This window comes from Erpetoichthys calabaricus, chromosome 13, assembly GCF_900747795.2.
Source record: "Erpetoichthys calabaricus chromosome 13, fErpCal1.3, whole genome shotgun sequence".
In the NCBI taxonomy this organism is placed as follows: Eukaryota; Metazoa; Chordata; class Cladistia; order Polypteriformes; family Polypteridae; genus Erpetoichthys; species Erpetoichthys calabaricus.
The window spans coordinates 83,930,782-83,958,621 of NC_041406.2; the positions used below are offsets into that span (position 1 = coordinate 83,930,782).

At 41.4% G+C, this 27,840-nt stretch overlaps 1 protein-coding gene across 8 annotated transcripts in view; it reads right to left on the bottom strand.

The window, feature by feature from the left end:
• Positions 1-8,734: 8,734 nt before the first annotated feature.
• kcng2 (potassium voltage-gated channel, subfamily G, member 2) overlaps positions 8,735-27,840 on the bottom strand; it is a 154,759-nt gene continuing 135,653 nt past the window's right edge. For all 8 annotated transcript variants that reach the window (XM_028817192.2, XM_028817189.2, XM_051935711.1 and 5 more), the window contains exon 3: positions 8,735-9,897. In XM_028817192.2, coding sequence (XP_028673025.1) covers positions 9,061-9,897 — 837 coding nt within the window. In that variant the 3' untranslated portion in view covers positions 8,735-9,060. The remainder of the gene's footprint in view (positions 9,898-27,840) is intronic.

Genomic DNA, 27,840 nt, shown 5'->3' on the forward strand with positions numbered 1-27,840 from the left:
GCTACACTTGTCCCTTTCTTGAGTGATCGAGTCCCCAAATGTCACCAGATCTGTCTCCAATGGCTGAAAAGGTTGCTCATTTTTCTTAAGGCTCTGGTTAATAGAAGCTGAAAGGTGAGGAGGCATCAACCAGAATGAATTCTTCAGCAGAGACGCAAAGGAAGGCGCGGAGTGAGATTAGTCCAATAAGTCATGGGAAGGCCGTGGCGCTTTGTCATTTACAGCCTTCTTATTACCTCACCATGCCGCTTATTTATAAGTACGGCAGCAGAATGTAAAACAATGTACTTGGGCTGTCCATCTATCAGAACTCTCTGGGTGGTACATCTGTGCAAAAAAAATGACATGGACTCCAAAAACTGAAAAGCCTCGGAAGAAATGTCCCACAATATAGATCTTGTGACCGAGACTTTAATCGCAGGCGTGCAGTTTTATATCTCACGGTGATAAGTTATCGTCCTGTTTGTGTGGCTCACTCGCCCCGGGGCTCGATTTATTATCTCTCACGCCGCATGTAATCACCTCGTGTCAACAACACGCTACGGCGGTGCAGATGAGATAATCCTGGAAATTCAGGCTCGAGTCGTTCATTTATCGCCCCCTGCATTGTGACCCCCAACAGCCAGGGCTCTTACTCTAGAGCAGGGGGCCTTAAATGTTTTAATCTGAGGGCCCAAATAAAAAAATTGCCACTTTACTGGGACCTGTGAGGACGATTATTACCATAATGACGGCAGAGTCTTACATAGACAAATAGCAATGGCCTATATAATTAGGATCTATCTATCTATCATGTAGTACCTTTTACATCTATCTATTGGAGGAGACTAGACAGACTACAATAAAGAGTTGGGACACCTCCTGGTGACCCCATATAACTGAAAATCAGAAAACACGCAGTAATTGAAAGGAACATCTTTTCAGACAGGAGTTCCAAAATGAACTGATTTCATGATGACCGAACCTCCAGTTATATGTCCTTCTGGCAGGAAGAGGTGGGTCCAGGCAAGTGATGTCAGATGTTAGAGCTTTAAATCATCTGGTCTGCAGAGGGAGGAAGAAACCAGGCATCAGAACACAATGCCAACCCCTAGAGTGGTGAGTATTTATAATTGTGAGCCCTTAAGATGCCCCCTATGCACATACATGTGACACTATCTATCTATCTATTAGATAGATAGATATGAAAGACACTATATATATCTATTATTTAGCACCTTTCATATCTATTATATAGCGCCTTTCATATCTATCATATAGTGCCTTTCATATCTATCTATCTATCTTATAGTGTCTTTCATATCTATCTATCCATCCATTTTCCAACCCGCTGAATCCAAACACAGGGTCACGGGGGTCCGCTGGAGCCAATCCCAGTCAACACAGGGCACAATCTGTCTGTCTATCTATCTATCTATCTATCATATAGTGCCTTTCATATCTATCTATCTATTATATAGTCTTTCATATCTATCTATCTATTATTTAGCACCTTTCATATCTATCATATAGTGCCTTTCATATCTATCTATCTGTTTATCTATATCTATCCATTATATAGTGTCTTTCATATCTATCTATCTGTCATATAGTGCCTTTCATATCTATCTATTATATAGTCTTTCATATCTATCTGTCTATCTATTATTTAGCACCTTTCATATCTATTATATAGCGCCTTTCATATCTATCTGTCTGTCTATATCTATTATAGAGTGTCTTTCATATCTATCTATCTATCTATCTATCATATAGTGCCTTTCATATCTATCTATCTGTCTATCTATATCTATCTATTATATAGTGCCTTTCATATCTATCTATTATATAGTCTTTCATATCTATCTGTCTATCTATCTACTATATAGCACCTTTCATATCTGTTATATAGTGCCTTTCATATCTATCTATTATATAGTCTTTCATATCTATCTGTCTATTATTTAGCACCTTTCATATCTATCATATAGTGCCTTTCATATCTATTATATAGCACCTTTCATATCTATCTATTATATAGTGTCTTTCACATCTATCTATCTATCTATCTATCTATCTATCTATCTATCTGGCATATAGTGCCTTTCATATCTATCTATTATATAGTCTTTCATATCTATCTGTCTATCTATTATTTAGCACCTTTCATATCTATTATATAGCACCTTTCATATCTATTATATAGCGCCTTTCATATCTATCTATCTATATCTATTATATAATGTCTTTCATATCTATCTATGTCTATCTATATCTATCTATTATATTGTGCCTTTCATATCTATCTATTATATAGTCTTTCATATCTATCTGTCTATTATTTAGCACCTTTCATATCTATCATATAGTGCCTTTCATATCTATTATATAGCACCTTTCATATCTATCTATTATATAGTGTCTTTCACATCTATCTATCTATCTATCTATCTATCTATCTATCTATCTATCTATCTGGCATATAGTGCCTTTCATATCTATCTATTATATAGTCTTTCATATCTATCTGTCTATTATTTAGCACCTTTCATATCTATCATATAGTGCCTTTCATATCTATTATATAGCACCTTTCATATCTATCTATTATATAGTGTCTTTCACATCTATCTATCTATCTATCTATCTATCTATCTATCTATCTATCTATCTGGCATATAGTGCCTTTCATATCTATCTATTATATAGTCTTTCATATCTATCTATCTGTTTATCTATATCTATCCATTATATAGTGTCTTTCATATCTATCTATCTGTCATATAGTGCCTTTCATATCTATCTATTATATAGTCTTTCATATCTATCTGTCTATCTATTATTTAGCACCTTTCATATCTATTATATAGCGCCTTTCATATCTATCTGTCTGTCTATATCTATTATAGAGTGTCTTTCATATCTATCTATCTATCTATCTATCTATCATATAGTGCCTTTCATATCTATCTATCTGTCTATCTATATCTATCTATTATATAGTGCCTTTCATATCTATCTATTATATAGTCTTTCATATCTATCTGTCTATCTATCTACTATATAGCACCTTTCATATCTGTTATATAGTGCCTTTCATATCTATCTATTATATAGTCTTTCATATCTATCTGTCTATTATTTAGCACCTTTCATATCTATCATATAGTGCCTTTCATATCTATTATATAGCACCTTTCATATCTATCTATTATATAGTGTCTTTCACATCTATCTATCTATCTATCTATCTATCTATCTATCTATCTATCTATCTGGCATATAGTGCCTTTCATATCTATCTATTATATAGTCTTTCATATCTATCTGTCTATCTATTATTTAGCACCTTTCATATCTATTATATAGCACCTTTCATATCTATTATATAGCGCCTTTCATATCTATCTATCTATATCTATTATATAATGTCTTTCATATCTATCTATGTCTATCTATATCTATCTATTATATTGTGCCTTTCATATCTATCTATTATATAGTCTTTCATATCTATCTGTCTATTATTTAGCACCTTTCATATCTATCATATAGTGCCTTTCATATCTATTATATAGCACCTTTCATATCTATCTATTATATAGTGTCTTTCACATCTATCTATCTATCTATCTATCTATCTATCTATCTATCTATCTATCTGGCATATAGTGCCTTTCATATCTATCTATTATATAGTCTTTCATATCTATCTGTCTATCTATTATTTAGCACCTTTCATATCTATTATATAGCACCTTTCATATCTATTATATAGCGCCTTTCATATCTATCTATCTATATCTATTATATAATGTCTTTCATATCTATCTATGTCTATCTATATCTATCTATTATATTGTGCCTTTCATATCTATCTATTATATAGTCTTTCATATCTATCTGTCTATTATTTAGCACCTTTCATATCTATCATATAGTGCCTTTCATATCTATTATATAGCACCTTTCATATCTATCTATTATATAGTGTCTTTCACATCTATCTATCTATCTATCTATCTATCTATCTATCTATCTATCTATCTGGCATATAGTGCCTTTCATATCTATCTATTATATAGTCTTTCATATCTATCTGTCTATCTATTATTTAGCACCTTTCATATCTATTATATAGCACCTTTCATATCTATTATATAGCGCCTTTCATATCTATCTATCTATATCTATTATATAATGTCTTTCATATCTATCTATCTGTCTATCTATATCTATCTATTATATTGTGCCTTTCATATCTATCTATTATATAGTCTTTCATATCTATCTGTCTATTATTTAGCACCTTTCATATCTATCATATAGTGCCTTTCATATCTATTATATAGCACCTTTCATATCTATCTATTATATAGTGTCTTTCACATCTATCTATCTATCTATCTATCTATCTATCTATCTATCTATCTATCTATCTATCTATCTGTCATATAGTGCCTTTCATATTTATCTATTATATAGTCTTTCATATCTATCTGTCTATCTATATCTATTATATAATGTCTTTCATATCTATCTATCTATCTATCTATCTATCTATCTATCTATCTATCTATCTATCTATCTATCTATCTATCATATAGTGCCTTATCTCCACCAGTACACCTTTCTTGTTTTCCTCAGTTATTTTGGATTTATGGTCTCCATGTTGTTTTTCAGAACTTGGGGTCTACTTGGCATCCCACTTGCATCACAAAGTCGGTGACGTCGCCCCAGGTCCTGCTCTTTTCTTTCCCCTTGTAGGTCTTTTCAGGCACACAGTTGATAAAGGTTGTATTTTGAAACCTACTTATTATTTTTTAATGTGGACACAGTCACCGTTACCTAATGCTCATTTCCTTTTGTAGATGCTCATTGGTGCAGCTCTGTTGAATGCATGGCCTCCTACTTGCCTTCATTTTATAACTAAAATAAAGCAAAGCCAAAACACCACCAATTCTTAACCTTTAATGCGCTTGCAGCCTCCAGGAAGACCTCATCCCAACAGCTCTAACCTCACACCGTTGTCCTTTAAGTCTCACTTTGACTCATGAGACCCAATGTCACACCACCCACCACACCAAGCGCCTACTGCCACCTTGTGGTCCCCCGGGGTCACTGCGTTCCAAACTCCACTTGGCCAGAGGTGAAGCAGGCAGTCTGAGTTTCTAAATCCCAGCACCGTCCTGCTGCCTTCTCTTTCTCCTTCCTCCGTCTTTCTGTTGCCAGTCCTCCAGCTTGAGAGCCGTCCAGTTTCAGGTCATCTCTTTGGTTTGGCCTACACATGATGCCATTGATCATTAACCTCTAAAATGCATGAGCCGTTTGAACTGAAGTCCTCCATTACTAGGTGAGTTTCTTTATCTTATTGTATTGATTCAGTTTTGCCCTAAGACATGTTTGGAACATAAAACAGACGTCGTGACTTTTTGTTGTGTGCCATGTCAGGTTTGCCAACTGCAGTTGCTGATCTCATCGCAGGACTCTGACAGTTTGATAGTCACTAGCTATGTCTACTTCACCGACTGAGCACAGTTATTCCCGCCCCTTTTTTTGACAGCCAATCGCGTGCTGCCTGACGGAGCCCATGCTGTATGAAGGGTTAACACCTGCGGTGAGTTCAGCAGCAATCTCAGCTGTTCGTTTGTTTGTTTTTTTCCATTCTGGTATGTAAAACGCAAGACGTCAGACAAGTCGAGCTCCTCTTCTGTTAGCGAGGTTGGTCCAAAGCACCCGCGCTGCCCGACGGAGTGGAGCCGACGCCGTATGAAGGGTCGACAGCTATGCTGAGTTGAGTCGCAGTCTTAGCCCTCCTTTTAGTTGTTTTTCATCTGTTTTGGTACATAAAACACAAGACATCAGAAAGACAGGCCTTGTTTGTTTGTGAGGTTCAAAACACACGTGGATGCTAAATTCTATGCATTGTACTTCAGGGGTCAAGGGCCGTTATACTTTGATACTGGCAAATGTTCCAGATATCAGCCATTTCATAAAGGGTGATGAAGTATGGCCGTCACATCTCTTTTGTAGGCTGACTAGTTGTGCTGAGATGGGTTTGAAATCTAAATCATCAATGTAGATCTCAGTGTTAACATCTGCAATGTGCCATGCAATGCGTATGTCTCGGTTAGATCGATAAATATTTTTTTCCTAATCCCAGAGGGGAAATTGTCTTTTTGCATGACCTTGGTGGGGATCACAGCAAAGGGTCAGCCATTGGTACGGCACCTCTGGAGCAATTTTCAGGTTAAGGGCCTGGAGTAGGATCCCTTCTGGCAGTAATGGGATTTGAACCGGCAACCTCCCAGATGCCACCACTCATTTAGTATTGCAAAAGTCTTGGGTTATATGCCATTTGGTATGTGATTCATAGAAACGGTGTTCATGTTTGTGATGTGCCATCTGTTGAAATGACAAATGCAATGCACACATTTCTAGTATATGCCATTTGATTTGATATGGGATTCATGAAGCAGTCTCAACGTTTGTGGTGTGCCATCTGTTTCAGTGATAAACGCCATGCATCCGTTTCTGTTATATGCCATTTGGTATGGGATTCATTAAAGCAGTGTTAATGTTTGTGATGCACCATCTGTTGGAATGACAAATGCAATGCACACATTTCTGGTATATGCCATTTGGTATGGAATTCATGAAAGCAGTCTCAATGTTTGTGGTGTGCCATCTGTTTGAGTTATAAATGCAATGCATACGTTTCTGTTATATGCTATTTGGTATGGGATTTGTAAAAGCAGTGTTAATGTTTGTGATGTGCCATCTGTTGGAAATGACAAATGCAATGCATTTTATTACTACAAATGTTTGTGATGTGCCATCTTTTGGCATCACAGAGAAAAAGCAACCAGACAGACACTTGTCATTTTATTAAGGTGGATTGTTACAAAACAGCAGCAAAACGCTTTGTGTTGTAGGTGTGTGAAAAAACATCCACGCATTCAGAGGGAGAACAAGCAAACTCCACACCAACAGTGAGCAGGTGTAGGACCCTGGATCTGTGCGTGCTAACCACTGCGTCACCGTGCCACCTCCTGATAATCCTAATAATCAGGTGTCTCTGTCTATCAGGCAGTCATGATTTTGTCTAGGATAGCATCTCGGTGACATGCCTGGGAATAAAACAAAACCCAAGCAGGCCTGCGGAGTGTCTGAGTCTGCAATTAGAACTCGGGACTCTTAAACTGGGAGCTGGCAGTGTCAGTTGCTGTGCTACTTTACCCTTTTTTAAATACAGCTACGTGCGGCATGATGTCGGTTCAGGCAACATCTGACCACAAATATTGTATGTCTGTGGTTCTGTTAGGTTATAATAAAGTTCAGGAATCCTGATCAGAGAACGGGACGTAGCGGGCGTAACTGAACGTAGTGAACACCCCAGCTTGTGTATCTTGTATACCAAGTGATTGTGCTGTCAGTACTGTACTGTTCTTTCTAATGTTATTTTAATGTGAACTTCCATCCATCTTCCAACCCGCTGAATCTGAACACAGGGTCACGGGGGTCTGCTGGAGCCAATCCCAGCCAACACAGGGCACAAGGCAGGAACCAATCCCGGGCAGGGTGCCAACCCACCGCAGGACACACACAAACACCAAGCACACACTAGGGACAATTTAGAATCGCCAATCCATCTAACCAGCATGTTTGTGGACTGTGGGAGGAAACCCACGCAGACACGGGGAGAACATGGAAACTCCACGCAGGGAGGACCCGGGAAGCGTACCACAGGTCTCCTAACTGCGAGGCTAATGTGAACTTTCTCTACTAAATAAAAAGTTTACTGTATAACCGTACAGGCAGCAGGACCCAAAACCGAGTGTCGCTGGAGTGTCGTAGTGTTATCTCTCTATTTAGTCCAAACATGTACACCCCAATATCCCACCTCGCTTTGCTAAGCACTCTAAATAATATGGTGCTCACACAACGTCCGATGTCACAGAACAGATCGTGGGCATTAAGCGCCACCTGTACTGTCCACTCTGCCTTGTCTGGCATTTGTACCACTACCATTGTAGTGTCATCTCCAGACAGAGGAGCAGCTTCAGTGACAGACTGCTGTCACCGTCCTGCTCCACTGACAGATTGAGGAGATCGTTCCTCCCCCAAACTATGCGACTCTTCAATTCCACCCGGGGGGGTAAACGTTAACATTATAAAAAGTTATTGTCTGTTTTTACCTGCATTATTATCAATCTTTAATTTAATATTGTTTTTTGTATCAGTATGCTGCTGCTGGAGTGTGTGAATTTCCCCTTGGGATTAATAAAGTATCATCTATCTGTACCCGATGCTACTGGGATAGGCTCCAGCTCCCTGAATAAGAATACGTGTGTTCACAAATAAACGTGTGAGAGTTGTACCTTCAGCCAGTACAGTGACACACTGGTTAGTACGTACGCCTCCGGGGACCTGGTTGGATCACTGTATGTGTGTGAAGTTTGCCCGTTGTACCCGTAGGCCACAAGGTTTCATCGCACATCCCAATGGCATGCACTTCACACCGAGTGGCCCCACAGTGGACTGGCATCTCAGCCAAGATTGAGTCCTGCCTTGTACCCGCTGTTGTCAGGATTGGCTTCGGCTCCCTTGCAACACTGTAATGGAAAGCACAGATAGAAAAGATGGGCGGGTTTCATTTTTGTAAATCCAGCTGGTACTGGGACAGTACGCGTGGCACAGGGCTGAGGCCTAACATCTCAAGAAACCTGGGCTCAATTCCTTCCCGGCCCAGAGAGTGAAATGAAATTTTGAAAATCCTTTTTCCAATTTTTATTTGACAGCACATGAAAGACAACAAAAGAATACAAGTCCGGTTACTAATCAGCTGTATGAACTTGAGCCTGCCGCATTAAATATGTGCTCTCCGGTGATGAATATCATTTAAAAAAACAAAACTAAACAAAACAAAAACCCCTACTCCGTGAATGAAAAGGCAAAAGTTTTCATGTTTCCCTTGTGTCCTTGAAAGTCTTCAGTAAGCAGCTCCCCCCATCCTTCTAGAATGTTCTAGGAGGTGGCGTAGTCGGTAGGATTCACACACACGAGAGTCGCTTTCCTCACTCATCCCGTCATGTTCTTTGGTAAAGGCTTAGTTTCCGTGCTCTTCAACAAAGCTGCTGTCACAGACTTCCTGTGTAGCGAAGATTCCGGCACCCCCACTGGGAAAGAGCTGTCCGTTTCCTGGGAATCGTCGCTGTTCTGGGACTTGGAATTGTCTTGCGAGTCGGGTTTTTGCCTGGCGGCTCTTTGATGCTGCTCTTTTAATTCCAGGTAGGATCGGGAAAAGGTGTGAAAGATGGAGGTGACGGGGAAGGCCATGAGCAAGATGCCGCTCAGGATACTGCTGAGCGCAACCACCTGACCTGGGATGCTTCGGGGCACCATGTCACCGTAGCCAACCGTGGTCATGGAAATTACCGCCCACCAGTAGCAGCCGGGGATGCTGGTAAACTCCTGCTTGGCTCCCATCTCACTTTCGGCCAGGAACACCAATGGGGAGAAGAGGGCCATCGCAACACAGAGGAAGAGCAAGAGCAGCCCAAACTCCCGTGTGCATCTACGGACTGTCAGACCAAGGGTCTGGAGGCCCAGGGAATGGCGGGCCAGCCTCATGACATAAAGAATCCGCAGGGCTCGCAGCACTCGGAGGACAAGGCCCACTTTCTCCAGATAGTTGTTTCCCGACCCGACGGTCTTCTTTCGGATAGACAAGGAGTCCACGATCAGGGTGATGTAGTACGGCAGAATCGCCATGATATCGATGATATTCAGCGGAGTCCTCAGAAAGACGCACTTGCTTTGTGTTTGGATAAACCGCAGGAAGAACTCGAGGGAGAACCATCCCACGCAAACCGTCTCCAGGACGAAAATGTTGTGACACCTCTGAGAGCATTCTCCCTGAAAAGAAGGAGAGAAAAAACAAAACCCATTAAGGGGAGAGCTTGCAAAATGAAACAGACATTGCTAAGATGAACTGACCGTGTCCAGGATCTGCTCCTAAGATTCATCGGCGACTGTCCTCTCATCCAATCGCGGCTCCCATTCGATATTTTCAGTGTTAATATAGTGTAGTAAATAATCAAGCCTTGACACACCAAGATGTAACAATTGCATAATACGGGACGCGATTCCTACTTTCTCCATCCTTCTAGCTAGAATTTTTGAGAGTATCTTAACATCATTATTCAGGAGTGAAATTGGTCTGTATGATGCACATTGTAACAAGTCCTTATTTGGTTTAGGAAAGACGGTGATTAATGCTTGACGAAATGTTTGAGGTAGTATTTGGTTGTCTCTAGCTTCTGTAAATTGGTTAAGTGTATTTGTAATCCGGCGTTGATACATTTGTGCTCATTAGTGATCCCTTTTCCCCCCTGGATGCCCTCCCCAGCCTCCCTACCACCAGCGGCCAAATCTTAATCCTCGGTTTGAAACATACGTAAAGAAAAAAAGATCTCAGAAAGATTTAACGCAGTCCATGAAACGGCGAAGAATCCTGCAGTTCAGTTCTTACTGTATGATAGGAGTGGGGGGGGAACAAACAGTCCTCGGGCGAAAACGGCTTCCTGGCTGGCTATCCATATTACTAACCGAGAATGGTAAACCGGATATGGACGCAGGGACCTGCCCGTGGACGCTGGAGACATAGTGCGCAGGTGCCACACAAAGCCCCCCCCCACCCCAGAGCGAAACGGGAGAGACTATGAACCGTCTGACATGCAGCAAACAGGATAAAGCGAGGTCAGAAATAAAAGACAGAGTAGGAAACAAAGTAAAACGTCATAAAGAGGTTAAAGAACGGGGCCAAACACATGGAGAGCAGGTTACAGATGATGAAAACTGGAATGCAACAGCTTCAAAAAAACCTAGGCATGAAACACATGCACAGCGAGATACAGAATATAAAAGCAGAAAAAACGACAGTTAAACGTCCACACAACACAGCGGAGGCAGACCCGGAAGGTGCAGGCGCCTACATCGCGCGTCAGAAGGCGCAGGAAAGTACGAAAGGCAAAGGCGCCTACACAGCATGGTATAACCCGACATAATACGGAAGGCGCAGGCGTTGCCACCATATTGTGAGTGGCACTACTGCATAGTGAAAGCACAGGCGTCACTGCCATATTGTACGTGGCACTACGGCGGAGTGAAGTTAGGAATAATGTGCTGCTTGGGATCGTACAAAACGCCGAACGCGACCCACCGTCTGAAACTGCGGAGGCAAAGCAGGCACGGGTTCAAACCGAACGAGCTTGACTGACGGATATACGCCTACAACGCGCGTCTCAAATTGCAGAAGCAGGGCAACAACGGGTTCAAAACAACGCAAGCTCCTACAACGCGCATCTGAAACTACGGCTGCCCAGCGGTCACGGGTTCAAAACGCCAGGGGTAGGCGAGCGAAGCGAGCAGGGGGCGAAGCCCCCTTGTCCCACAGAAATGAGTCCGACTCACCAAACGGGAGTGGCCGGAGAACCTCAGGTCCACATATCACAACCCCTGGTCTCTTTTCGGGGATTCACTGCACTGTTTCAACTTTGGGGTGGCCACCCATAAATGGCAGACGTCCCTGGGTGAAGTCTGATCATCAGATATTCTTTTAAGCGTAGACAGTCGCCTTCCTTGCCTTCCTGCTGTTTTTTTTCTCCCCCTCCTCGATCCGCCATTCCCCTTAAAAAGAAAAAAAGTTTCCCACCGAAACATCCTTTCCCTGCTTAGATGTCGTAGCAACTGGCAGCTGGAATCCTTACCGGGCGGGGTCCTCCCAGCACTTGGTCATCCACAATCGTGCCTGAAGAGATCTTCCTTAGATACCCTCCCGGCCACATAATAAATACAGTGATGGCCAGTCCAGGAAAGCCAACCCACTTGACGTGTTACGTAGCCTTACTACAAAGAGGTTTGGGGCAGCCCTCCCGTCTACTGGAACATTGGCTGCAAAATTTGAAAAGAGGTTGTGAAAATGGGCCAAAACAGACGGATATACAGTCCTATGAAAAAGTTTGGGAGCCCCTCTTAATTCTTTGGATTTTTGTTTCTCCTTGGCTGAACTTCCTTTTAATATCTGACATGCCTGATGGAAACAGTAGGATTTCAGCAGTGACATTAAGTGTATTGGATTAACAGAAAATATGCAATATGCATCATAACGAAATTAGACAGGTGCATAAATGTGGGCACCCCAACAGAGATATGACATCAATACTTAGTTGAGCCTCCTTTTGGCCTCCAGACGCTGTCCTCCTATAGCCTCTGATGAGTGTCTGGATTCTGGATGGAGGTACAGTGGAACCTCGGTTTGCGAGTAACTTGGTTTACGAGTTTTGCAAGACGAGCTAAAATTTATAGTGAATTTTGACTTGATAAACGAGCGAGGTCTTGCAATACGAGTAGTATGTATACGCTTTGTCTGCTGAGGGTCATGTGATCACAACTGAGCTGATGGTTCTTCTCTCTCTCTCTCGCTACGGGATTGTGGGCAATCGTCTCCTATTCTCCGTGTGAGTCGGCGTGCCTCACTCATATAGTCAACATCCGTATGAGCATATACTGTTTACTACAGCATTATACTGTATTCAGCTTGAAACAGCAACAGCGCGGTTATTTATTGTAGTGGGATCTGCCGCTCTCCTATACACAGACACAGCAGTCAGGCAGGGCCCTGCCCATTTATAATGTTCCTTGTTCCTTGTATCACCCATCGACGGCAGGCACTTATAGCATGTCCGCGATCTTTTCGGATTCGCTTTTACGGTGAACTGCTACAGCACTGGGAGACTGCGATTGCTTTGGGACGCTCTTCCACGTGTCGTCCCGTTGGGTGGAATCCCACAAGAGTTTAGAAACTCATTCACACCAGCCATGATTCTTTATAAAGGTAAAGTGCAGGTTAATTTGTTTTATGTATTTTTACTTTATATTTTGTATTAATCATTTTTATATGAATAGTTTTGGGTTGTGGAACGAATCATCTGAGTTTACATTATTTCTTATGGGGAAATTCGCTTTGATACACAAGTGCTTTGGACTGCGAGCACGTTTCTGTAACGAAACTGAGGTTCCACTGTATTTTTGACCATTCTAAAAACCTTTGTTTGGAAAACACCGCAGTACTCAGATGTTCCTAGGAAATGAGAGACGTACCACTGTTATCTTTATTGTTGAAAGGAGAGTCAATTATAATGCAGGCTGAGAGGGGGTCCATAACTTTTTCATATGACTGTATAGTGGAATGCCAGGAAGAGGAAGGATCTTGGGGTGAGGTCATCGGTTGTGACTTCTTGGAAGGTGGAACTGGACGTAATGTTTTCTCGGGCAGAACCAGGCAGAATTTCACGCATTTGGGCTGCAGGTGAGATAAGAGAAAGGATTACTGAACGCTGCCTACCCTTCTTGGTCTGATTGGGAATTACCTTCTTTGGAGCCCTTTAGCTGCCTCCCATGTGCACATTTGTGACAATAGAAATAGAGCTGCTATACTTAATCCCAATGGGGACCCTCAAGTTTTGTGATTTTTCCCCGCTCTCAAACTCGAAAAAGACTTAGAAACAAAAGGAGCCGAGTCCCAAACTGAACAAGCAGATTACCGTATATACTCAGACCCCGACTTATACGCCCGTTCAAAAATACAGCTTCTTGCCTCCTCCAATCTCACACCAGTTTCTCAGACACATCGAATTTTGTTGCAGCAGCGCAGTTACCAATTTCTTTTGCCACTTCAACGACTTTTAATTTAAAACCAGCTTCATGTTTTCTTCTGATTGAATATTTTGTAGATAAGGGATGCTCTTACGATAAAGGTGTATGAGGGTGTGAGACACCAAAAAACACAAATCAGTGCAAACGTCACTTCGGAATAGTTTGGGTATTACCGTGTGGTCACGTAGGCACAATACATAGAAAGAAAAGGCCGTGTGCTGCATGGTTACTCTCTCAGGTACGGAAGCGTATTTGGTTCCACGGAGAAGGAAAAAAAAAATACGGACACAGTGAAGAAAAAAAAGTATATGTCGAGAATAAAGTCGAGGAGAGGAAGAGAGGAAGTCAGTTTAAGGAGGATGTACCCAGTAACATGGGTCAGGAAACACAAAGCATTTAATGTGCTACATTACTGATGGGGTTAGAGAAAATCTAGTAAATTAAACATTGATTTTAAGATGAAGTTATACTTTACTGACAAAATAAACTACGAGAATAAAGTCAACCTTATTCTCGACATAAGCATCAAGATTAAATTGGAAATGGCGCGAATTAGATAGATCTTTATTGTCATTTTAGGTCGGCATGTCAACTTTATTCTTGACATTCACTTTTTTTTTTCTTCTCCGTGGCCCTAATATGCTTCCATACTCAGGTGGGTGTTAGCATATCGTAATCTCTTGGACCAATACCGTGAGTTTTCTGCATTCGACTTATACAACCGACATTATAAAACACCAGAAATTAGCCGGTAAAATCAAGCCCCGACTTATCCGCGGGAGAACTTAAACACGAGTATATACGATATCTTGTTTCAAGGATTCACACAAGCCATGAGGCCTAGTTTGGGCAGGATTAACATTCACAAAACTGAGAACGGGGACAGGGGAGCCGTGAAAAGCTTGAAACCCAAAGATCAGAAAGGGAGAAAGGAATGACTAAGAGAGTTAAGAGGTGAAGTGTTTACAATTCTGAAAGGTGAAGAGTCCAGTGGATCCCCTGGCTGTTACTTTAAAACGGATTCCTCATCAAGAACATGCAGATGCACATGGAAGCGTTTTAAGAGTCAGCACAACGTTTTTCCTTCACGCAATGCGCTACAGACATGCGATAAACGGTGGAGACCTTCAGAACCCGACTTGATGGAAAATTAGCTGGATGGGATTGGCGAGCTTGCTGGGTTGAATGCTGGTATTCATTGGAGGAAAACCCATTGCAGGCACTGGGGTCAGGTTTTGTTGTTGGGGTTCACAGAGGAATCCCACTTTCTGTATTGTTCCAAATGAGCTGAATAATCTGGGGTGGTCAAGTGACGCTTATCACAGACTCACCAGATCAGGGTGGACTGTACCCGTTATTTATCTTTAACGCACTCTGAAACAATAAACCACCATTTTCTTTACTCATTATAAAGTATTAACGTTAAATGTCCTTAATTCATTTTTTTTAGATTTTAGGAGGATTTTAGGAGGCCCAGGCCCCTCATGGACCCCGTGATCATCAGAGGTGACTGTGTGCAGAGGGTGCAGACCTATAAATACCTGGGAGTGCAGCTGGATGATAAATTGGACTGGACTGCCAATACTGATGCTCTGTGCAAGACAGGACAGAGCCAACTGTACTTCCTCAGAAGGCTGGCGTCCTTCAACATCTGCAATAAGATGCTGCAGATGTTCTAACAGACGGTTGTGGCGAGCGCCCTCTTCTACGCAGTGGTGTGCTGGGGAGACAGCATAAAGAAGAAGGACGCCTCATGCCTGGACAAACTGGTGAGGAAGGCAGGCTCTATTGTAGGCACGGAGCTGGACAGTTTGACATCTGTGGCAGAGCGACGGGCGCTGAGCAGGCTCCTGTCAATCATGGAGAATCCACTGCATCCACTGAACAGGATCATCTCCAGACAGAGGAGCAGCTTCAGCGACAGACTGCTGTCACCATCCTGCTCCACTGACAGACTGAGGAGATCGTTCATACACCACACTATGAGACTCTTCAATTCCACCCGGGGGATAAATGTTAACATTATACAAAGTTATTGTCTGTTTGTTATACCTGAATTTTTATCACTCTTTAATCAATATGTTGCTGCTGGAGTGTTATACTATGTGTTTTTTTTTTTTTTACTAAGTTTAATGTCACTGTTCCCTTGTGCCCACTGTTATGGATTCATTCATACAGGCCAACCAAGTATGGCACACAGGGCACAGCATCAGTATTTAGAATTGCCGAGCCAAGCACAGGACTATAGAGAGCTACAGACAGCTGGAGAATTGAACAGTCAGCCTAAAGACAGACTAGTATATTTCTGTCTTCTGTCAGCACAAAAAACCTTTCCTTGTTGGGAGGATAAGAACTGTATGTAGGCATTGTGCTATTCCTGTATGTTTGAAGGTGGCGTTTGAGTCCTGTCCTGTCCTTGTTTGGATCGGAGCCAAGAGCCTGCACATGGAGCAACCAGTATTTAAGAATGGACACCTACGGCCAACACTTTGAAGCTTCCGGGCAGAAGAGTACGTCTTCTGTCCGGCTAAAATCCTTTCAGCGTGGCAACGAAAGATGACGGACTGCACAGATCAAGAGTCCCACGGCTTGATATGTCTGTCATAAGCTTCCCGTTTGTAATGCCGCGTAAAACCGTCAATAAAGAGCTAGAATTATCCTAACTTGTCATGTAAGTTTGTAACCGTCATTTTGCATGCTGGGTGGGATAATACCTTTTTAATTTATAATAATTTATAATTCAGGTTAATTAAAATGCCGCAATATAAAAGAACACATTTCCAGAGAGCTAATGCCTCTTAAGGAAACAGATGTACCCACAGGAAAAAAAAAAAAACACAAACAGTGACATCTGGGGATCTCGGAGGCCATGGAATGTCACCGCTGCGTGTAATGATGCGCCTTCCGAAACAATCGTCAAATAGCTGCCATTGATTGTCGGGCAGTATGTGATAGTGGCTCCACTTGGGGACTTTTCTTTTAAGGCTGAACCTGTTTCTTCGTAATCACGCACCCATGTTGTAGTCGTATGAGCAGACGGGAAAAGATCGTGACGTCCTAACTGGTAATGACGCCGAAATTCCCTTTGTGCAGCAGTCACGCTATCACCATTCTTATAAAAGGTTTTTACAGTGAATACTCGTTGAACACCACTCCACTGCTCCATTATAACTAATGGCAAGGGGTTCTAAACAAGGTCGCCAACACTTGGTTCCAAAATTTCCCATTTCCCTGCGCCACCCTGTATTATATGCCTTCTCACTACATGCATAAACGATAGAAAACCACACAGTACTGTACGTTGTTGCTTAAAGTCCATTCCCACATCAGGAGACTGGAGCTCGGATAAAGCGGGTTTAGTAAATGGATGGATAAATGGATTAATAATTCACACACAACAACAACCTGGCTAGGCCTGGAAACACCGGACACGGGGAGAACATGCAACCACCACACAGATGATGACAGGACTTGGGGATTCTAACCCAGGAGGCTGGGCCTGAGAGGCAGCGACGTCCAAGTATGGTGCAAGACGAGAGACGGTATCACTTTTGAACGTCTCCATACAGCCATTTGGCTTTCAGGTGTCAGACATTTCTCGGCTGTCTCCAGGCTTTCTGTCGTAAACCCATTACGAGTAATTCCCTCATTTGGGTTTTGGCAGGCTGTCATCTGTGGAAACCCTCTGTATCATTCATTTTCTGCACTGGAGAACACCTTCACAAATATTTGAAGATAACATTTATGGCCGATTATTTTTCTATTAGTCTCGACAGAGCTGCCGGCGGCTTAGCCGTCACAGTGACGTTAATGCTTCATGTTTGTGTGACCCATTCTGCGTCAGCATATGTTGGGGATAGATAGATAGATAGATAGATAGATATGATGAATTCGCTCACTTTTTGCTTCAATTGTGCCAGTAATCGTCTTTACGCAGTCGATAAGATAAATTATAAGTCACGTTAGGCTGGCGAAATGTGCCACTTATTATCATGGCAGAGAAGGTTATCTCATAACCAATCTGAGGATCAGAGATCACGAGGGGGGATTTCACTTTTTACATGGCAGTACAGGTAGGGTGTGACGATGTGGGTTCTCTCCATGCTCCCAACACCTTCCGGGAGCTCTAAACCCAACACTGTCGGTAATGTCACTGATATAAGCTGACATATGAGGACACATCTCACATGAAGCCAGGGGATATATCCAAAAAGTGCCAAAGTGCTTTTACAGTGCATCCGGAAAGTTTTCACAGCGCATCATCACTTTTTCCACATTTTGTTATGTTACAGCCTTATTCCAAAATGGATTAAATTCATTTTTTTCCTCAGAATTCTACACACAACACCCCATAATGACAACGTGAAAAAAAGTTTACTTGAGGTTTTTGAAAATTTATTAAAAATAAAAAAATTGAGAAAGCACATGTACATAAGTATTCACAGCCTTTGCCATGAAGCTCAAAATTGAGCTCAGGTGCCTCCTGTTTCTCCTGATCATCCTTGAGATGTTTCTGCAGCTTAATTGGAGTCCACCTGTGGTAAATTCAGTTGACTGGACATGATTTGGAAAGGCACACACCTGTCTATAGAAGGTCCCACAGTTGACAGTTCATGTCAGAGCACAAACCAAGCATGAAGTCAAAGGAATTGTCTGTAGACCTCCGAGACAGGATTGTCTCGAGGCACAAATCTGGGGAAGGTTACAGAAAAATTTCTGCTGCTTTGAAGGTCCCAGTGAGCACAGTGGCCTCCATCATCCGTAAGTGGAAGAAGTTCGAAACCACCAGGACTCTTCCTAGAGTTGGCCGGCCATCTAAACTGAGCGATTGGGGGAGAAGGGCCTTAGTCAGGGAGGTGACCAAGAACCCGATGGTCACTCTGTCAGAGCTCCAGAGGTCCTCTGTGAAGAGAGGAGAACCTTCCAGAAGGACAACCATCTCTGCAGCAATCCACCAATCTGGCCTGTATGGTAGAGTGGCCAGATGGAAGCCTCTCCTTAGTAAAAGGCACATGGCAGCCCGCCTGGAGTTTGCCAAAAGGCACCTGAAGGACTCTCAGACCACGAGAAAGAAAATTCTCTGGTCTGATGAGACAAAGATTGAACTCTTTGGTGTGAATGCCAGGCATCACGTTTGGAGGAAACCAGGCACTGCTCATCACCAGGCCAATACCATCCCTACAGTGAAGCATGGAGGTGGCAGCATCATGCTGTGGGGATGTTTTTCAGCGGCAGGAACTGGGAGACTAGTCAGGATAAAGGGAAAGATGACTGCAGCAATGTACAGAGACATCCTGGATGAAAACCTGCTCCAGAGTGATCTTGACCTCAGACTGGGGCGACGGTTCATCTTTCAGCAGGACAACGACCCTAAGCACACAGCCAAGATATCAAAGGAGTGGCTTCAGGACAACTCTGTGAATGTCCTTGCGTGGCCCAGCCAGAGCCCAGACTTGAATCCGATTGAAAATATATGGAGAGATCTTAAAATGGCTGTGCACCGACGCTTCCCATCCAACCTGATGGAGCTTGAGAGGTGCTGCAAAGAGGAATGGGCGAAACTGGCCAAGGATAGGTGTGCCAAGCTTGTGGCATCATATTCAACAAGACTTGAGGCTGGAATTGCTGCCAAAGGTGCATCGACAAAGTATTGAGCAAAGGCTGTGAATACTTATGTACATGGGATTTCTCAGTTTTTTTTATTTTTAATAAATTTGCAAAAACCTCAAGTAAACTTTTTTCATGTTGTCATTATGGGGTGTTGTGTGTAGAATTCTGAGGAAAAAAATGAATTTAATCCATTTTGGAATAAGGCTGTAACATAACAAAAGGTGGAAAAAGTGATGTGCTGTGAATACTTTCTGGATGCGCTGTATTTAAAACAACAAACAGTGTCCACACCAAAGTGCAGAGCCTCAGTTTGTATAAATAAATCCATCAAAACAAGAGTCCCGTGGGGATAAAATCAAATAAATCCTTTAAAATACGAGGTTAAAAATACGGTAGTTAAAATGCAGTCTCTGTCTCTCTTTATTCTCCGGCTCACCCATTGCACCCTCAGCTGGCAGAGACCCTACAGCCATGAGCTCCTTCAGCCAACCTCCGTCTTGGCCTCCTTACGGTGAAGCTCTTTTATTTCGTCTATCCTTTTGCGTTGAAGTGAGTTATAAAATCATAGAGATTTATTTTATTTTAAAAAGTCTCTCATTATTGCTGAATCCCTATAAGGTTTAGGATGAGCTCCACATACTGAGCCTTCCACTTCCAGTCTGAAACTGGATTAACTGCTTATGGTTTATAAAGCCTTAAATCATCTTGTTCCATCTTATATATCGGAATGTCTTACACCTTACACTCCAAATCATAACCTTAGGTCCTCAAATGAGTGTCTGCTTAGAATTCCAAGAGCTAAACTTAAAAGAAGTGGTGAGGCGGCCTTCTGCTGTTATGCACCTAAAATCTGGAATAGCCTGCTAGTAGGAATTCGCCAGGCTAATACAGTGGAGCACTTTAAAAAACTACTGACAACACATTACTTTAACATGGCTTTCTCATAACTTCAATTTAGTTTAATCCTGATGCTCCGTATATTCAATTAATTATCATAACTATTCATGGTGGCTCTAAAATCCATACTAACCCCTACTCTCTCTTCTGTTTCTTTTCCCGGTTTTCTGTGGTGGTGACCTGCGCCCCCACCACCTAATCAAAGCACCGTGATGTTCCTACATTGATGGATTAAAAGCCAGAAGTCTACATGACCATCATCATCAAGTCCTTCCATGAGAACCCTAAATACAAAGGGGACTGATCATTTATGTGAGGTAGAATGCCTAGAGGGGGCTGGGTGGTCTCATGGTCTGGTACACCTGCAGATTTTATTTTTTTTCTTCAGCCGTCTAGAGTTTTTTTTGTTTTTTCTGTCCTCCCTGGCCATCGGACCTTACTCTTATTCTATGTTAATTAGTGTTGTCTTATTTTAATTCTTACTTTGTCTTTTTTGTCATCATGTAAAGCACTTTGAGCTACATTATTTGTATGAAAATGTGCTATAGAAATAAATGTTGTTGTTAAGTGGGTTAACGAAATGGGTGAATGAACGTTTCTGGATCATTTCCGTCCAGCGTATCCGACGCACCTCCTGTATACAGTATGTACTCCACCAATGTGGTTTCGATTTTTCATTTAATTTGCAAAATACAGGAATACTATTATAAAGCTTTAAACCCAGGATTTCTAGTTTGAGAAATAAATGAAGATCTCTTTGAAATGATCAAGAGACTCCCAAGGATGGAAATTTTAAAGTCTACGGGGAAAAACTTCTGGAAGCCAACGACAATCAGGTGGCTGTCTAATCTGTGAGTTAATCGCCGTCTCGGCTGCCGGAATGCCAGAAGCTGCATTAATGAGACGCGGGACTTTTATCAGCAGGGTGAGACTCACAAAATGCCGCCATTAATGTGCACAGTCGAGATGGTGAGCTGAAGATGTACGGTGGAGGATGGTGACACATCTTTAAATGAAGTTATAAAAATACAATGATGGGAAATTCACTCATCAGGCGACGATTGTGGCGAGGCAGGAAATTTGTCAAAAAAATGATAACATCAACTGAAAGGCCGATGACAGCGGGGTCATGCTGTGCAGACAGACACTCGTGGTGTTTTGGTTTTGTTCTGTTTTTACTTTGACGTATTTAAATGAAAACTCCACCAAAAATGTGATATTTTTATATGTTACTTCGTGATAGCTGAGAAAATAAATTCACTGTCATGTTTTCATAAAGAACGGAGATAATAAAGTGTCTGATTTAACAGAAGTCATTGTTGACCAACACTGCACATCAGCAAACAACAACAAAAATAACATGAAAAAGCCTCAGACACTCATGTCATGTAATCCACGTGTCCCGTCATCGAGTCATATGCTCACAATGTCACAAACACACAGATAGATAAGAAAAGCAGTATGTGGTAGACAAATAAGCAACTACAGAGATAGACAGACATAATAAAAGGCACTATATAGATATATAGGTAGGTGCTATATGATAGATAGATAGACTTTAGTATAGTAGGCAGGATAAGATAGATAGATAGATAGATAGATAGATAGATAGATAGATAGATAGATAGATAGATAGATAGATAGATAGATAGATAGATAGATAGATAGATAGATAGATAGATAGATAGGAAAAGCAGTATGTGGTAGACAAATAAGAAACTATAGAGATAGACAGACATAATAAAAGGCACTATATCGATATATAGGTAGGTGCTATATGATAGATAGATCCTAATTTTAGTATAGTAGGCAGGATAGATAGATAGATAAGAAAAGCAGTATGTGGTAGACAAATAAGGAACTATAGAGATAGACATAATAAAAGGCACTATATCAATATATAGGTAGGTGCTATATGATAGATAGATAGATCCTAATTTTAGTATAGGAGGCAGGATAGATAGATAGATAGATAGATATACTGTACATGAAAGGCACTGTATAATAGACCAGTAACAGCGCACTGCTATAATGATAACGTGTAGTGAATCCACTTGACTTGAGCATTCCTAGTTTTCATTCTCTTTCTCTGTACATTTATCATTCGTTTGCTCAGAGGTTGATGCGCTTGCTGTTTCCTGAGCAGCTCTTCTTCTCTCCACCCTAGCACTCCACTTCTTCTCTTCTTTCGTCGGCATCTTGTCACGTTAAAACTGATTAAGTCCGTGTTTGTGTTGCAATTACTTAGTAAGTTTACCTTCATTTTTCACTTAAGCTGGCACTTAAGTCATCAATCTGCCTCAAGAATGATTTAAGATATGAAGAGGTAGGGGAGTGACGGCGAAGGTGGTAGGGAATGAGAACGGCGCTCATACACAAGGCCCTGCTGGCCACTGCCGAGAGTTGATTCTACAATAAAGTAAAATAAAAATAAAAAGAGGAATAACCTTGGAAGTGAATCATCACCCTGAAAGCGGATAGCAGAGGTCACGTAGTATATGTGTAACAAATTTCAGGTCAATCGGTTAAACGGTTTGCAAACTACAGGTGATTTAAAATCCTGGACAGACAAACGAACAGCCATGGTAGCGTATCATATAAGAAGATAGATAGAAAAGTCATTGTATAGTAGATAGATAGATAGATAGATAGATAGATAGATAGATAGATAGATAGATAGATAGATAGATAGATAGATAGATAGATAGAAAAGACACTATGATAGATAGATAGATAGATAGATAGATAGATAGATAGATAGATAGATAGATAGATAGATAGATAGATAGATAGATAGATAGATATGAAATGCACTATATGATAGATGGATACTTTATTTTTACCCAAAGGGAAATTAAAACTTTAGAGAAGCTGAATAAAAATCTAAATATTATACAGTAACAAACCAGTAACTCCACCAAACGCACACAAGAACTTCTGACTTGGCTAATGGGAGAGCTGCTGCTGTCTGATAACAGGCTTGAAGGTGGCAGTAAGATGTGGTCTGACCTGCCCAGTTGTGCCACAGGTTTAAATGTATAGGCACTGAAATTTGAAATCGAGCAGGTTCAGCTTGTTGAATCCACATATGGAACATGCTGATAGATGTCTGCTCCTGTCCAAAGTTCCCCTGGTTGAACTCCACAGCATTCTAGTGTCAGAATGATTCATCATTACAGTGCTGGTAACAGAGTCATCAGCCATACCACATGCACTTCAGAACAGGCCAACCACCTGAAGCTAAGCGTGTTCAGGCCCGGCCAGTATTTGAATGGAAGACCAAAAGCTTGGGTTGCTGCTGGAAGAGGTGTTGGCGAGGCCAGCAGGGGCTGCTTACCCTGTGGTGTGTGTGTGGATGTCAATGCCCCAGTGCAGCGAGGGGGATACTGTGCTGTAAAAATGGTAACATCCTTTGCACAAGACATAAAACTGGGTGTACCCAACATCCTGGCTAAGTAGCCCAATACAGCTTGGTCAATGCGGCCCACTAATCATCTCCTGTCTCTAATCTCTCACAACTTCACCACCTAATAGCTAATGTGTGGTGAGTGTACTGGCATAACGATGGCTGCCATTGCATCATCCTGGTGGGTGCTACAGTGTAGCAGTGTCCACTCAGTATCATCCGAGGTTAACGACCAGGTCCCCTAAGTGTCTGGAGTGCACACCCCTTAACTTTCATAAACAGAGACCCTCAGATGGCGGCACCCTAAGCAGCTGCTTATGTTGCCTAATGGATTGACCGGCTTGGATCGCATCAGATCAATAAAGGAGGTCACCTGTGAGGTCCCACTTGTGTTAAAGCAATAAGGGCTGGGGAGGGTTGGGGTCCCTGTGCTTGAGGTGCCCTGCGTTACAACGTGAATGCCCACCCTGAGCTTTCTCTGTTATGAAGGACAATGGGGTGAACTTTGGAAGGCCGCTGTGAATGCTTGGTGTCGGTGGCAGAAAATCTGCAGCAGAAGACTTGCAATAAAAAAAAAAAAAAGCAAGGAGGCTGGTTATAAATATGCAGGAGTTAATAATGTCAGACCTGTCATTGTCCTCCAGACTGTGACAAACACACAGCCCCCAGATGGAAGGAGGAGGACTTTCTTCTTCTTCTCTGAAGACAGGCAGCCCAGATGCTTAACGGCTACAGTGGAGTCGGGGTGTTAAGTACACTTAGGGCCAGCAGGGGGAGTGCCAGCTAGCTGAGGACTTGCCCTGTGTGTCACCCTCACATTGAGGAGAGGAGGTCCAGGGGCACTGGGAGCTGCTGGGGGGGGGGGGGGCACTCTACCCTGATGCTGTATTTAATCCGTCTTTGGCTGTAGTACCAAGTCCATCACTGGGCACACTTCAAGTGCCCACTCCCAAACTCCAGGAAATGATCCAAGGACCTTCTCCTCTCATTTTGTCTTCCCTGAATAAAAGGCTGCGACTCGCGTCAGGGATGTGCTGTCGGCTTACGCCGCTAAAGAGAGTTGTGCTTTAGGCTTTGTCACACAGTAGCACTGCCTATAAACGGAAGGCAGATATCATAATCAACAGTCGCTTTCAAACAAAAGCACCGCACGCCATCGGATCACCTGATTTATGTGTAAAGCTGCAGAACGCACTCACTTTCAGCCAACTCAGCAACATTTTAATTGCTTCTGGTTCAGCGCTGTCACTCGGTGCCACCGCTCAGTTGTCCTACACCTGCATTAACATAACTGAAGAGGAAATGAGAAGTAGGGTACCACCACCCAAGTGATTTGAGAGGATGACAGCCCATAAATCAGGAAGGTAATTAATAAGCAGGCAGCCATGTCATTCCGGCAAAGGCGTTCATTCCAAAAATAGTTACGTGACGGTCTTGATGCCGGTAAGCCAGTCACACTCTGGGGGTGACGTTTACTGTTTCAAGTTTAGCCCCTCGGCAAGAGGAAAAAATAAATAAATAAACACTGTATCCAATCTGGAAAATTTACAAAAACTATTTGGGCACATAAAGGAGCCGTTAGATATCAGCACTAAGCAGGTAGCCAGCGAAACATCGCACTTGATTTGTACGAACAAAATGGCGGAGCGGAACTCCGGAGGTGGGTGGGATACGGAGGGGGGAGGAGTAAAAAGGACTTTAAGAGCGTCGCTGCTCGTTCTAAGACCACCAGCAAGAGGAGCACGACAAACAGAGTCCCGCGTTATGTGATGCCGGCTTATGATCATATTGTATCAAGTTCATTGAATTTTCATAACAGTTTTAATTCAGTTTTAACGTTTTTTTGAAACCCTAGTAAAATTTATTCCTATATTTTTTGCTGCTGATACACCACTACAAGTTTAAACTTTCCTTACAAATAGCGAAATTACGCCATATATGGCAACATTCGCGCCCCCTTTTTTGTTACTTCGTGCCCCCCGCCCCACAGTTTGAGAACCGCTGCATTATGGACATATTTATTCAATTGTTTATAGATTTTTTTTCTATATCTGATTTATTTTAGTATGTATTGGCTGCTGTAACAATGCATTTTCACCTGGTGATCAAACAAGTATTTATCTGTTATAAAGTGCCTTTCAAATCAATTAATATCATTTTATTGAGTGCTTTTCACATCAGTTATATAGTGCCTTCCCTATGTAGCTATCTAATGTAATATATTGCCTTTCATTTAGGTGGATATCATTTTATATAGTGCCTTTCATATCTATCTATCTGATGAAGTGTCTTTTTATATCTACTTACATACCTGTTGTATAATACCCTTCACATCTACCAGTCTATTTCTCACTCAATCTACTACATATAGTGCCTTTCACATGCATTTATCTATCTGTTATATAGTGCCTTTCATTATCTGTGTGTCTCTTATGCATATTATACTGTATAGCTCCTTTCAAAATGTATCAGTCTATTCATCGATTTATCTGTTCATTCTATGCACCATTCAAACTCTATTATAATTTATAGTGCCTTTCATCATTTATCGATCCCTATGTATTATTTAGCTCCTTCCCATCTATTTAGCCTTTCATTATGTATCTCTCTCTCTCTCTGTCTGTTACATAGCTTCTTTCAAAATCTCTCTTTTATATAGTGCCTTTCATTATCTGTATGACTCTTCTATATTGCATACTGTATAACTCCTTTCAAAATCTATCTACTGTATCTATTCATCTATTCAATCTATGCACCTTTCAAATTCGATCTATTATTAAATAGTGCCTTTCATCATTTATCTGTCTCTATGTATTATATAGCTCCTTTCATAATCTATTATATAGTGCCCTTCATATCTATATATATGTTAATATAATTTTATATTGTGCCTTTCGTATCTCCCTCTCAGATGTATAGTGTGTTTTTATATATACTTACTTATCTATTGTATGGTACTTTTCATATCTACTAGTCTATCAATTACTCAGTTATTTTCATCTTTCACTCTGTCTTTTACATTATAGTGTATGTCTGTTACATTATCTGTATGTCTCTCTATATGTTAGACTGTACAGCTGCTTTCATTATGTATCCATCTATTCATCCTATGCACTTTTCAAATTCCATCTATTATTACATAGTGCCTTTCATTACTTATCTATCCCTATGTATTATTTAGCTCCTTTCATAATCTCTCTTTTATATAGTGCCTTTTATTATCTGTATGTCTCTCTCTATGTTATACTGTACAGCTCTTTTCAAAATGTATCTACTGTATTTATTCATCTATTTATTCTATGCACCTTTCAAATTCCATCTATTACTATACAGTGCCTTTCATCACTTATCTATGTCTATGTATTATATAGCTCCTTTCATAATCTATCTATTATATAGTGCCTTTTATTATCTGTATGTCTCTCTATATGTTATACTGTACAACTGCTTTCATTATGTATCCATCTATTCATCCTATGCACTTTTCAAATTCCATCTATTATATAGTGCCTTTCATCACTTATCTATTCCTATGTATTATATAGTGCCTTTCATATCTACCTATCCTCTTTAATAAAACCCCTGTGTGCGTCCAGTGTCCGTGTGTGTCTTCTGGTGAAGTACCCATGCGCGGGGCACGGTGCGCTGCTTCAAAGGCCGCCTGACGCGTCACACAAGACAGAGAGGGCGGGACCTATAAAATATCGTGCGGCAGATCCAATCGGATTTCGGTAAATGAGGTAAGACCTAAAACATAACACACGAAAAATCCAATCGGGTACTGAGACGCGGAGACTAGCTTCCCCGTTGTTGTGCAAGTGTTCACTCTGAGGATGTCAGATTTGCGATTAAGAAAGCTTGGCCCGGTAAAGTGTAAAGTGTCAGTCGTTGAAGGGGTTTTCCTAAATATACGAATTTTCATGATATTACAATACAATGACTTTCAAAAATAGATTTATTTTCGCGCACATTACATCAGTTGCAGGGGAGAATCGGCAGATTGCCCACCGTTGTGATAGAAAATTAAATGCATATTATGGACAGCAAAGCCAGTATTACTGTCAGAGAATATTACAGGCATTTTACGGAAAAAATTTACTGAGGTCAAGGTCCCTTGCCATTTAATATAGACTGTTCCTACTAATGTTTATGGACTACTGTTCTAGCGCCCGTTAATGTCTAGTATATATATAATTCTATATTGTGCCTTTCATGTCTATCTCTCAGAT